The sequence below is a fragment of the Anabrus simplex genome, chromosome 4 (assembly GCF_040414725.1).
Source record: "Anabrus simplex isolate iqAnaSimp1 chromosome 4, ASM4041472v1, whole genome shotgun sequence".
NCBI classification, from domain to species: Eukaryota; Metazoa; Arthropoda; class Insecta; order Orthoptera; family Tettigoniidae; genus Anabrus; species Anabrus simplex.
The window spans coordinates 229,661,942-229,676,445 of NC_090268.1; the positions used below are offsets into that span (position 1 = coordinate 229,661,942).

At 38.1% G+C, this 14,504-nt stretch overlaps 1 protein-coding gene across 2 annotated transcripts in view; it reads right to left on the reverse strand.

Moving 5' to 3' along the window:
• Nucleotides 1–14,504, reverse strand: part of LOC136871803 (glycerophosphocholine phosphodiesterase GPCPD1) — a 432,261-nt gene that overhangs the window by 157,125 nt on the left and 260,632 nt on the right. For both annotated transcript variants that reach the window (XM_067145405.2, XM_067145404.2), the window contains exon 6: nucleotides 11,095–11,205. In XM_067145405.2, coding sequence (XP_067001506.2) covers nucleotides 11,095–11,205 — 111 coding nt within the window. The remainder of the gene's footprint in view (nucleotides 1–11,094; nucleotides 11,206–14,504) is intronic.

Genomic DNA, 14,504 nt, shown 5'->3' on the forward strand with positions numbered 1-14,504 from the left:
GAAGTGCTGCTCACAATTTCCTGAAAAGCATGGCGGCGAGCTGGTATGACATGGGCTTACAAAAACTGTCAGAGCATCTACAAAAATGCATCGACCGAAATGGTGATTATGTAGAAAACAGCTAAATTTTCAAGCTGTATAATGATGTAAACCATTGTAGATATAAACAGGTTTATGTATCTGTAAAAAAAATAGGAGGCCTAATTTTTGGGATTACCATCGTAATTGAAAAAGTTACAACACAATCTTAAATTTTGGTATACTGTTTGTTGACTGATATTATATACAACACATAAGCAGGAGAAATAAGTTCAAACAAACCTGAACTGACAGTTGTACTCAGCTAAAACATACACTGACTTTGCAATAAACTTTCTACAGAAAATCTTCAGAAACTGAAATTCAATCTGATAAAATATTAAACGTGAGAAACATACAATACCATGTGCTCAGTCCTTCTTTTTTTCTTTTTGGAGTGATTAACGCATATGTATTAAATATAAAAAATCTTATTTCAAAATTACGCGGATAATCCCAAATATAAGGTCTCCTATTGTTTTTATAAATACAGAACACTGTTCGTGTGGCTGTTGGTCACAATATTGTGAGGAGTATTTCTCGCGCTCGCATATAAACATGCGCACGCCGCACTGAGGCACTCAGTCTTGGCTTGGCAGCCAATGAGAATGGAGCTCCTGTTGGACGTTACCGCCAATTGCGAAGTGCGCGCAGTTATTAGGTTTTTGAACGCAAAAGGTACTGAACTGATTGAAATCCATCGCCAACTGACAGAAGTGTGTGGTGAGTTGTGCATGGATGTCAAAAATGTTTGTGAGTGGTGTAGAAAGTTTGCAGCCGGTCGGACTGAAATTCACGACGAACGAACAAAGGAGCGGGAGACCGTCAATTTCCATAGTCGTGAAAGTTGAGCAAGTCATGCATGAAGATCAGCAGATCCACCTGGATGATCTCTGCACTTTGGTTCCTGAGGTTTCCTGAAGCGCCGCTCATAAAATTTTAAGGGAAAAGTTGAAATGCCGGAAGGTGTGCGCAAGATGGGTGCCACGTATGCTGACTGAAGACTACATGCGGCAATGAGTTAATTCTTCCCACGCATTTCTTCAATGCTTTGCAGCCGAACAGGACAACTTTTTGGTATTGTTGGTCGACTTCATGCCCGCTGGGACCGCAACAAACGCTGACAGGTACAGTGAGACCCTGAAAAAACTCAGACCAGACAATTCAGAACCGGAGAAGAGGAATGTTGAGCAAGGGCGTAAACATTCTCTATGACAACGCTCGCCTGCACGTCGCCCGGCAAACCGTTACTCTCCCTAAACAGTTTCAGTCAAACTTGGCGCCCCGTGACTATCACTTGTTCCCTAATTTGAAAGAACATTTGGCTGGAAAGAGATTCAGCACCAATGACGAGGTGAAAGATGAGGTTCACAACTTCCTGAACAGCATGGCGGCGAGCTGGTATGACATGGGCATGCAAAAACTGTCACAGTGTCCACAAAAATGCATCGACCGAAATGGTGATTATGTAGAAAAACAGCTGAATGTTCAAGCTGTAAAATTATGTAAACCATTGTAGAAATAAACAGGTCTATATATATATATTTTTTAAATACGATACCTTATTTTTGAGATTACCTTCATATAAATCCTCCTTATGGTTCCTTTCACAGTGAATATTTCAAGTGCAAAACTTATGAAAAGTAACATAACCCTTGCTTTCTTTAACAACGATGAAACCTATTCCCAATCTCAGGCTAATCCAGAAATAAGGAAATTACCCTACCTTCTGCACTGGTCTAAGTTCCATGTTCCTGGTATGAAGTCACAAGCCACACAAGCTAATGACAACAACACAATTGTATCTACACTTACACTCATGGCAACCTCTGGCAAAGGTTTAATATTTGAGGTCCCGTATAAGACTAACCTCTACCCTGTACAGAGAACAGAGTACAAAAAAATTAGTAACCTTGCTAGAAAGCATCCTGTTAAGATCTTTGTTTGGACCTTAGCAGTTCCTTTGGTTGGCTTTAACGATGAATCCTCAGAGTGGATCAGAATCTCAGAGTACCCCAAGAGGTAAAACACCAAGCAACCTAGAAACTGTTATGATGGCTTACCACCATAGATATATGTAGATGAATTATATAGGTACACTAGCATGTACCCGTGGCTTTTACATGTTTTAAAACCATTTACATAAAAGCAAAATTTAAAAATATTTATTAACACATTATCATTTTTACAGAAATTGAATGAAATACATTATCTTATTTTTTATTATATTGTTATTTTCAATGTTTAAGATACTGGGTAGGTTTACTTATTATATTTTTCGTATGGCCTTCAGTGCCGGGAGAGTCCGAGGACACGTTCGGCTCACTGCTGCAGGTCTTTCTATTTGACGCCCACCTGCACGCCTGGATGTGGGGATCATGATGATGATAATGAGGTAGAAAGAGTCTGAAACCTGGTGTTGGCACATAGCCTACTCCTGTCTAATTACACCAAGGGGTCTTCTCAAAGCTTTAAGTTTTCATCCAACGGATGAACCACCATCAACAACTTAATATACCCTCACCCCATATGAACACTGAGGAGAGGTTTGTATTTGAATCCAGGCTTCTTGTACACCCACAGACCGAGTCTTGCAACTTTAAGCAATTGTCCTTGTGCCTTGTTGATGCACATAGTGAAAATCAAACAAACAGGGAACTGCAGACATGAGATTTTAAAGTGTATATCCAAAGTGATGATTTGAATCTGAGGAACAAATACTACTTTGCTCGCAAATGTCCATTCTTAATGGTGGCTTCAATAATATTTGGCATCAGTTTCTTGACCGAGAAACAAGTTCGTTTGCAGAGGGAAGGAGGATTCATGTTCCAGAGAAGGATAATCAGGCCACAATCATCCACTCCAAGATATTCGAGGGTATTCAAGGTGACTCCAAGTTGTTCAAAAATTATGTCATGTAGTTGACAGCCTCAACTGTATTACATGCCATGTCGATAGACATGTAAATTTGTAGAATGCCAGGTAACACTTGTTAAAGTTATTTGTTGATGATGGTGACAGCTTCATTTCTTGGAGCAAGAATTGCTCTCTGACAGTGATGCATAATTGGTGAAATGCTGTGTTAAAAATTTTAAAATTTTTGAATCTTTGGGTGCTGTAGATCTGGCTGGGTATCTCACACATACACAGAGACCAGGGCCTCTCAGGGTGCATGCACCAGTGCATTGTGCGGCGCAAGGTGCAAAAGATGACTGCTAGATTGACCAGAGTGCAGACCCCGCATACTCCCGGATTGTAAGCAATAGCGCTGTCTCTCTCATTCCCTACGCCTGTCTCCCCCTTCCTCACTTGCTCTACAGCGCTTCACCATCGAGCCGAAGTTAGCCGAGTCAAAATGCTGATTCGAACTGAGCCACGTCGGGCCGATGCACGGTGCACAGAACCTCTGCACCACTGTTTGCACGCATGAGATTTTGGGTGTTTGAGATGCCCTGACATAGAAAAACACTTCCAGTTATTACGGACTGAATAAGGCTCCTTGTGTTGGGGATCGAAAATAGCTTCCTACGTCATGGATTTAAAGAGCACACGTCTGTAAAGACCACAGTAAAGTGACAAAAATCACTATATTTGCGTAGAAGTACTTATTCCAGGTGGACAAAAAATATGTGCAATGAAAGAACACTGTAGATTGTTATTAGCTTATTAGTTACTGGTTACATTTCATGGTTAATTTTTTATGACTGTTTATTTCTTGTGATGTTTCTCATGACTGCAAATTCACTTCAAATTGTTGGAAGGATAAACTCAGAAACTAATCATGTGACATGCATGATATTTTTACAGCTACTGCCCACATCATGTAGCTACAAAGTAGACGACAATAATGATATTGGTAAAGTAGTTTTTTTATGTCAGAAAAGTTAAAATATTGTCATCAAAACTTTAATACATTATCTCGAAAAATGACCCCATTAACCTGCATATGGCCTTACGTGCTACAGAATAAGAGGGTTCCGAGCTTACTTCTCCATCAACAAAGCTCACACTCTCTTCTGAAAATTATTCTACAAGTTAAAGGTACTAAAGCATTGTAGCAATAACCTATGTTTTACCAGTCTATAAGGTAATTCATGAAGTACACAGTTCAAAAAAATTAAGGGAAAATGTTTTTGATCGTACGCCATGCTCCACAAAACAATAACACCCAGGTATATTACCAACTAAACCTTTATTCTTTACCGTTGAAGTATACAAAAGAACAGTGATGGATTCGCGTTCATTTTCAGAACACAAACGTAAATGTTCAAATAGGGGCGAAAACAAAGTGATAACAGTCCTCCAGGATGGATTTTTATCACAGATGGAGAGCATTTATCACAGCTTGGCACCTGCATGTCGACGGAGGTTACGTTGCAGTATCCGGTCTCATTCTTCTATGAGAGCCTGTTCGAGGTCTTGGAGAGTCGGTGGTGGAACAGGACGCCCACGAACACTTCTGTCAAGCCTATCCCACACATGCTTGATGAGATTAAGGTCGGAACTCACTGCTGGCCATTCCATCTCTGAAATGTCTAGTTCTTGCACAACAGTTCTGGTAATATACGCTACATGAGCCCTGGCATTGTCGTGCACGAGTACGAATTCAGGGCCAACACCGTATGCAGCCACCAACACATGCTGTAGCCGTATCTGCTCTCTGTACCCCACAGCGGTAAGATTACCATGGACGACAACAAGATCCGTAAGCCCATCAAAATGGATGGCATCCCACACCATTACAGAACCTTGTCTGAATCAGTTACCTTCCTGGACAACATTTGGCATGTACTGCTCACCACGGTGACTCCATACACGTTGATGTCCATCACTCTGTGTCAGGGGAAATCTGGACTCGTCTGAACAACACATGTCTCCATTGACAAAGTTGCCAGTCGATGTGGGTACAGGCAAACAGAAGGCGAGCTGTGCGATGTTGCTGTGTTAAACGGGTACTTGAACAGGATGTCTGGGTCGTAAGGACACTTCTCTTAACCTGTTCCTTACTGTCTGGTAAGACAGCATGACTCCAGTGACCCTCCTGAGGTATTGTTGCAGTTCTCTGGCAGTTGCTGAACGATGTCGCAACGCACAGATGGTCAGATATCGGTCATCCTGCTGGGTTGTCATGCGTCCACGACCTTGTCCAACCCTCCTTGTGAACTGGCCTGTCTCAATGTAGCGATTCCACAAGCGTTGAATAACTGACGGATAGACAATGAGATCCACAGCAACATGACAAAAAGTTCATCCTTCCTGGATCAATTGACGATCCTTGCGACTTGTACCGCGTTAAGATGTCTCATGTGATGTGCTGGTTTATGTACAACATGCTCAAATTAACACAGTAGTCTGTGTACCTCACGACGACACATGGACGCACCGCTATTCACGTTGTTTTCAGGGGGTCTACCTGACAGTTTAGTGCATGGCTATGCCTACAGATGGAGTATAACTTCGATTTGACATACCCTGAGTAGCTAAGGTCTCAAGGTATGCTGTATGACCATTGGAACCCCACCTACCAAATTAATGTTAAAATACCAGGCGTTACAAAATATGTTCTCCTAATTTTTTTGAACTGTGTATTTGTCCACATGTAATTCTGGGTTAATGCACCTCTCTCTTACGCAGGCACTTTAACATGCAATCTTTATGCTTCTCATCTACACAATGTATCAAGAAAATTGCTTTTCATTCATGCATTATTACAAAGCTATAACTGACAATAATTACCTCTTTATCATCTGGTTACATGCTTCAACTGCCTCTTCATAGAATCTCAACTAACTCGTTAACATATCCCCTTTATAATAACAAACTGTTTTCTCCTATAGAAAGGATAATTTATTTTCTACAACTTAGCTCAGTTGTTCTTCGTAATATCCCTCACCATCCCCGGAAGTTTGTAACAAACTCATTCCAATACCCTGCACAGCAAGTTGTCTTGATGGTTCTTACAGCTGAATACTATTTCAAATCTGTCATGTAAATGAAAATGCTTTCAGGGATTAAAGACAAATTACTACTGGTCCTCGTCCACAATTATTCACAACTCCTGATCACATCTTTCAGCTGAGCATCAGAAAGAACCTGGGAATATGTGGATGTGTCGGTTAAAAGCATCATATCTTCTGTCGCCCACATCACCAGCCATCAACAGATAATGCAGCTCACTTACCATTTCAACTGTGTCTGAAAATTACAAATTGAAGCTTAAAATTAGATCTTTTTGTTCCATACCTTTTGACTTTTGAGGTTTCCCATAGGCAAATTATTAAGCTGGTTTTGCATTATCATTTCAACTCAACAATGTGAAATAAAAATGGTTCCGAGTCCATTCTATTCATAATGTAATACAAAATTATCACCAGTGCACCAGCACACAAAATCCTATTAATGAATGGCTCTTCTTAACTAAAGATGGTGCAATATCAGCTTAATAAACTGATAACAGGATACATCTTTAATCAAATGAATGTTAAGATTTTACCAAATTGAAGATGTACTTAGTAGCAGGACTGAAAAACTAAGACTACTTTAAAACACAGAAATTAGTATTATTCAATACATAAACAACAAACATTTTAAAGGCAGAGTAAACTTAAATATAATTTCACTTATCCATTTCACTTTGCTATGAATAACAGAATTATGACCAGCTGCAAATTTCAACTCAGTGCTCGCATCCACAGTATCTCCAAACATGTTAAATAAAATTTTATGTCACACTTGTATTGGAATGTATTGACCCAACATATAAGAGTTCTGCATTATACAGAGATCCAAGTACCCTTACTTGGAAAAAAAATGGTGATTGCTCTACACAACTGTTCAAATCATTTTGTTATTACTTATTATAGTTTTGATATTATCTACAGCCATATACAGGGGCTAAATCTCCCATTCAACTGATATTCTGAAGCCCCTTGGTATTCCATTTCCTATCTGAGCTACCCACTGATAAATGTCCACAGGTCTTGAGGTGTCATAAGTACTGTATAATGCCTCTCAGCAGAACACTGACAAAACATGATGCACCAACACAGAGGCATTGTTCTGATTTTTAACATTTTTGTGAGCAATTCAGCATTGCAAGTATAGGGTTTCATTGTTTTATGTCACAATGACTCAGAGAGGTCTAATGGGGACAATGGGATAATACAGGACTAGGACTGAGAAGGAAGTGACTGAGGCCTTAATTAAGGTACAGCTCTAGCATCATCTTCAGGGCTGCCAACAGTGGGGTTCAAACCCACCATTTCCTAAATGCAAGCTAACAGCTATACAGCTCGTACCATACAGCCAACTCGCTCAATGCTTATTGATGTTTTTTTTTGCTTTATGTTGCATCGACACAGATAGGTCTTAAGGCGATGATGTGATAAGAAAGGCCAAGGAATGGGAAGGAAGCGGCCGTGGCCTTAATTAAGGTACAGCCCCAGCATTTGTCTGGTGTGAAAATAGGAAACCATGGAAAACCATCTTCAGGGCTGCTGACAGTAGGGTTCAAACTCGCTATCTCCTGGATGCAAGCTCACAGCTGTGCACTCCTAACCGCATGGCCAACTCGCCTGGTGCTTATTGTTTTCAGGGGAAGTACAACTTCATAACCATTCACTCTCAACACTAATCAGAGGTTAATAAAAATGGAAGAGTTCAGATTTTTTAAATAATTAAAAGGAAGAGAAGGACCAGTAAAGATGTGAAAATGAATGACTCATTAGGTCTTGAAAACCCAATATTATTGAGAATGAATGGGGACTAGATTTAGTATTCAGTAGAATGACCAATGAACTAGAAATCAATGGCAGAAAGTATGATAAAATATGACAAAGGGAAAATGTAATGAAACATATCTCTAGTGGAAGTTCTAAAGTGAGCAAATGAGATGAGGAAGTGGCAGAGATGGATAGAACAACATTACTGTTGGAATGCTTAAAGATACTAGCCACTGATTCTGAAGTGCACAATCCCAGGAAATCTTTGTGCCTGATCAACATGAAAAAGTTACCACCTGAAAACACATTCGGATGTGATGAATAGGGTTGTAACGAAACAAACTTGTCGCAGACTGTGGAGTAATGGATCTGGCACAGTCTTTGAAATGCAAAGTATGCTTCCATTATACACATTTTAAAATCCCTTAAAGTCAGACAAGAGATATCAAACACTTGCGACAAGATACAAACCAATATTATCAGCCTCTCAAACATTACACAGCATTATCATTAAGAGGGGAATTCCTCAACGCAGTATTATGGGACCTTCATGTTTTCTTATATATATAAATGATATGAGTAAAGAACTGAAATCAGAGATAAGGCCTTTTGCAGATCATGTTATACTGTAGAGAGTAATAAATAAGTTACAAGATTGTGAACAACTGCAAAAAGACCTCAACAATGTTGTGAAATGGACAGCAGGCAATGGTAAGATGATAAACAGGGTTAGAAGTCAGGTTTTGAGTTTCACTAATAGGCAAAGTCCTCTCAGTTTTAATTACTGCATTGACGGGGTGAAAGTTCCTTATGGGGATCACTGTAAGTACCTAGGTGTTAATATAAGGAAAGATCTTCATTGGGATAATCACATAAATGGGATTGTAAATAAAGAGTACAAATCTCTGTACATGGTTATGAGGATATTTAAGAGTTGTAGTAAGGATATAAAGGAGAAAGTATTTAAGTCCCTGGTAAGACACCAACTAGAGTAGGTGCTCTAGTTCCAGTGCATGGCACCCTCACCAGGATTATTCAATTTGAGAACTGGAAAAAATCCAAAGAAAAGCAGCTTGATTTGTCCTGGGTGATTTCCGACAAAAGAATAGCATTACAAAAATGTTGCAAAGTTTAGGTTGGGAAGAGTGGGGGGAAAGGAGACAAGCTGTTCGACTAAGTGATATGTAAAGTAAAGTAAGAATACTAGATTATAATATAAATTCCACCTGTTCAATACATAAGAGTTTTTATTTAAATTTAAGAAATAGTTAACATATTAGATATAGGGACATGTTTCACCCATAATGAGGGCATCATCAGCCTAAAAATCTCATACCTGAAAGAAGGATAGATCAGGATCCTGATTGTTCTTATACCTAAATAAGAGGATATTGTTTTAGGTACAAATGTGTATAAAATGACTAGCAAGTAGAATATAGTAGTTGTAAGTACTCTTATGACAAAGTCTTATAATCAATCCTTATTGTAGATCTTTATGAATGTCTTGTTTTTTAAATGTGGTAACAAGTGGTTAGTTAAAAGTTCAAAAAGAATACGTAAATTGTTGCGTTGAAATAAAATTTGGTAAATATGGTGCCTTATTCTGGAGATGGCGTAAGGAGCTTATAATAGCACAATGTTTAGGATAAAAGTCACTCTTAGTGGTAGTAAGTTGTTAATTTTATATGAAAAGATAATACGACAAACTTCTCGAAGCACTTAGGAGCGAGGACAAGTACTCGTCAGAAACGTAGCTATTTTTATAATTAGCTGGTAGACGTGGTTATAGCTTCTTGTATTAAAAGTCGAAAGGAAAATGTGCGAGGTTGAGTAGAGCTTGTGGTGTTATGTCTCTTCGACAGTTGCGATATTTAACCAAATTAACCACATGTATTGTTTATGTTTAATAGGGGCAATGCTTTAATCCACAGCAAGTAATGATGGGAATGAATTTTTAGTATTTATAAACACTTGAGTTTAAAAATACGGCACACGGTATCGGACAGATTCAGTATTGTTATATTATTTTCCTATTACACTGTACCATTACATTACTTTCTAACACAAATGTCATATTTGTAATAAAGGGCATCCCCTTCAAGATTAGCATAGTTTTCATGCACCCAATCCTTGCATATGATGCACTGAATCCAAACTTCACTAAAATTCTCCCCAAAAATGATGCAGTCAGCCTTTTCACAATCAGTGAGTGAGCAGTTTAGCGTCCCTAAAAGCATGTTAGGTGACAGAAATTACTGTCTTCAGTTCCAGGGAAAAGCCAGGACAGTTCCTATTCATAGGCCACAGCAATTTCTTTACACCTTCTTACCCAATTTCATTCACCATCATTCATTTCATCTTCAGCTCCTCAACTGAGGTTGGTGTCAGGAAGGGCATCCGGCCATACAAGCGTATTAGGAAATGGAACTAATTGGTAGATTTACAGCGGACTAATGTGTACTTAAAGGTAACCACTGTCAGATCATAACATGGAGTGTCCCTTGTGTCATTCTTCCAATGATAAAATGGCGAGATGATATTTATTTTTTCTTCAAACCACTTCAAAGTTGGGTTTCTACTCTTCAACAAGGTATGTGGTTAATTTATATTTTCATGGTTTTAGTAAATTTTCCAAAATGTTGCATGCTTTTTCTATTTTTTGCCATGAATTACCACTGTCTGCAAATGGTTAAAAGTAAAAAATCTCCCTCCCTGTGAGGTGAAAAGCCACATATGGCTGCTGCTTCACAAGCACTGAAACAATCATGCTGACTACAAATTAAAACTTGCCCTTGCACAAGATTCCATTTAACAACAAAGGTGTGCAACACAACAGCAGTCAAGCACAGTAAGATGTCTCCACAGAAGACGTTGCTAATGAACACATTTCTTTGATTTTGTCCAATATGTTGCAAAGCCAATGCTCAAACCTGTATACAACAGAAGGCACCTTACTTCCACAAGACATACCACCACTACTACCACTACATCAACAAAACACAAAACAGTAGGAAACAGTTTGAAAACTGGGAAGAGAGTTGTGTGTCCTGTTGATTCATTTTAGGGGCTTTGGACATCAATGAGCATTCGTGTTTGTAAAAACTGCATGGGAACTTCTATTATACAATTCTGTAGAAATGAGTGAAGAAGACTAAAGGTACTATGTCAAAACAGTCATGCAAATAAAATCCAAAGGTGAAAAGTTCCACAACAAGGGGCAAGTACACAATTAACATAACTGAAAATAACACCACAATCATGGAAATGAAAAGAACTGAAGAAGTTCGAAGCTCACCACAGACTCCGGATGATGGACATTGATGTGGAAGAGAATAAATTCCTCTTCATTATAAACATGGCCAAATTGCTCCTGGAGATGAAGTTCACGATTCTCTTCATTCAATACCTAAAAATAGAAAACACACCTATAAACGTTTTTCGAACTACAAATTATTGCGGAATAGAAAACTGGTAATATAATCGTCCACCTAATCAATACAAATACATTTATTTAAAAATTTTAATTGCAAAACCTTTACATAATCAGGACATGTTTCAGCCTCCTTGGGCCATCTTCAGCTATATTAGATAATATAAAGGGACGAAACTTACACAATACCTAAACAATCAGAATGTTACATCATAATTATTACATTCTTAAGTAATATAAGGTTCATGTGTTAAAATGTTATCTTTTTAAAAACCACCATGAGAAAAATGAGACAAGATGTTGTGAAAATAAGAAAATAAAATTGGATTAATGATCCTTAGAATGTTAAAACATCTATAAAATCTTGTAGAAATGTAATAAAAAGTTCACCTATTTGGAATTATATATGCTCCACTCCTTAAATGTTGTCAAATCTCTTGCCTAAAAAACCCAGTTTGTGAAGATCTATATTACAGACACCAGCTTGTTTGTTCATTGCCAAAGAACAGAAAGACGTTGAAATTTGAAATTATCGGCGAAAGAAGCATAATCTTATAAAGGTGTGAAAATTTCTATAAAAGAAATAGAAAATAAGTATTAAAAATGAATAAGAAAGAAGGAGAAAAGGGCAAAGGTGAAATATGAAAGTTGTTAACTCACTCTCCAATAGCTGTTCTGTTGGTTACTGCTTGCCTGCTGAGCTGACACACAGCTGGCAATACCTAAACTTTCTAGGGGAGTGCTAGTAGCGTCATCAAAGAAAGGGAGAACGGCATGGAGGGGGAAGATAAACAAGGGATACGAGGAACATAACACCAACAGTCGGACAACATCCCCAAATAGTCCACACTGCTAGCATCAAAGTTACTGTCCTTAGAAGAAGTAAGTGCAGGAAAAAACAAGTGGAAGTGAATGCCACTTTAAAAAACAGGCACAACACAAGGAAAACAGAGTACTTATCCTAATCTGTGCAGGTGACCACAAACCGTGAAAAAGAAAAAAAAGATGTCACTGTATGGAATTGTAAATGCTTAATAAGAAATTAGTAAGAAAAACAACACCCTGCTTCCTTTTAAAAGAATAGGCAATTTTTAATTTAAGGTATTATTAGCACAATTAAAAAAAGCAAAACACCTTCAAGAAACTGAGAGGACAAATATTAATCAACTAATAAATTTTACTTAATGATCAATCGATCTTGAGTTATAAGATTGGGAATCAATTGTTATTAATTTATGGGCACAACCAATTAATCTTGTTTAGAAAAACTTAACACATAGCTTACAACCTCAGTGCCTTTAATTTCAATTTAATTTAATCATATCACCAGTTTTTGGTATACCATTTGCTTCAAATTTTAGTGCTAAATGATAAGTTTCATATCCATAAGGAATTCTTTTAAACCAATTTTAAAATCTTAAATAGAGTGCCATGCGAGGAGCTCTCACAAGAAAATTCCCCACACATTCCCAATAGAATGAAGTAAAATTAAAGAATAAATTATGCAAAAGGAATTACAGCATAAGATTCTAGAAAAATATCAGAAATCAATAATGGGACTGGACGAGAATAACACACACTCTCTCAGATTATCTTCAGGTAATCAAATAGACAAGATCATCAATCAGCACAAAACCAATTACCACACGAAAAAATAATAATCATCACTCTGGCAATAACAATAAACATGCCATCCAGAGAAGTGGTTGGGCCAATCCCAAGCAGGGACACAACAATGTGAAATTAGGGACCAAAGAAAATCAGAAAAGCAAGCGCCCCCCCCCCACCCCAAAAAAAGGAAATGGTCAAAAGAATTAATAAACAGCATAAAATAAAGAGGGAAAGAAACTTCAAACACATAAATCTTGTGAAAACTTAATACCCTTCTAATCACCCATATTTGGCCCACAAAACAGGGCTCGAGGTTTTACCAATTTTGAATTATAATTTGTCAATCATTATTATCAATGGGAAATGATTTACAAAATTTTCATTACATCCAAAGCAATAATAATAGTCAGCGAATGCAAGCTCCCAGAATGAATAATACACAGTTTTGAAATTCGGAAATATCACAACACGGACAGAACCTTTTAGGTGGTTGATAAAACTTTGAAGTACAAGTAGCTGTATAACTGAGATGCACCAAAATTAAATCTGACTAGTTAAAACTTACAGTCTCAGAAACGAGGTAGAATTTCCAAGGCACACGCCATAATTTACAACAATGAGGCCTGAAGTCAATCAATAAAAAACAAGTAGATGAAGGTGTTTCAAACATTGAACACCAAAATTATTTGAAGGTCACGGGGTATTAACCCCGGCGTATCATTGGACTCAGCCCGGTTCCATGGGATCAGATGGATTCGCGGCAAGGCGTGGACAAGGAACCTGTCCAGCCTCCATCTTTGCAGTAGACAGGCTCAACTCTCGCTTCAGCATCAATAGGCTCGGTTACACACGACAGGTACATGCACGATCGGCTGTGCAGTAGTTTAGAGCAAATGCAAGCAAGTTCAGGCTCCCTTCGGGAGACAGCAGCATCAGACAGAGGCATACAGCCTGAAACACAGTTCCAGTCGATACCAAGTAAAGTTCAAATGAGTTGAACCACGTTCTCAGATGCGGAAAATATGAGCAGTTCGTGACTTCAGATCACATTTAAAATAAAATTAGTCAACATCTTGTTGGAAGGTAACCATACACGAATTTCTATGGCAATAAAACCCACTTCCGAAAATGTCAATCAAGGGAGCTTACACACCTTACAAAATATGGGCAAAAAATTATGTTTGTTATCAAAGTTTACAATTCCGTCAAATGAGGTACTTTTGTATCAGAAATAACCTGATAATAAAGAACACATGGTTTATGAAGAGGAACAGACATAAGATCAGCCGATATAGTTGGGATGGACAGTATGGAACACTCGTCGATTTTATAACAACAGACCGAGAATGGGGAAGATATGTCACGAATACAAAGATAATCCCCATTCAAAGTATGGAAGGTGATCATAGATTATTAATTGTGGAATTAAAACAAGTAAAAATCCCTAAAATTGTACTGAAGAAGAAACCAAAGATCAAGATTTGGGAATCGGAGAAAAAATATAAAAGAATGGCATTCTAAGATTGTGTAAAAAGGAAGTTGCCTAACACAGAAATACGAAGTGGAGAAGAAGAGTGGAAAAATTTAAGACGGACATTTGTGGAAGCAGCAATTGAGGTGTGCGGGAAAACAAAAGCAAAGGTTAAGGGAAAAGCTTGATTAGT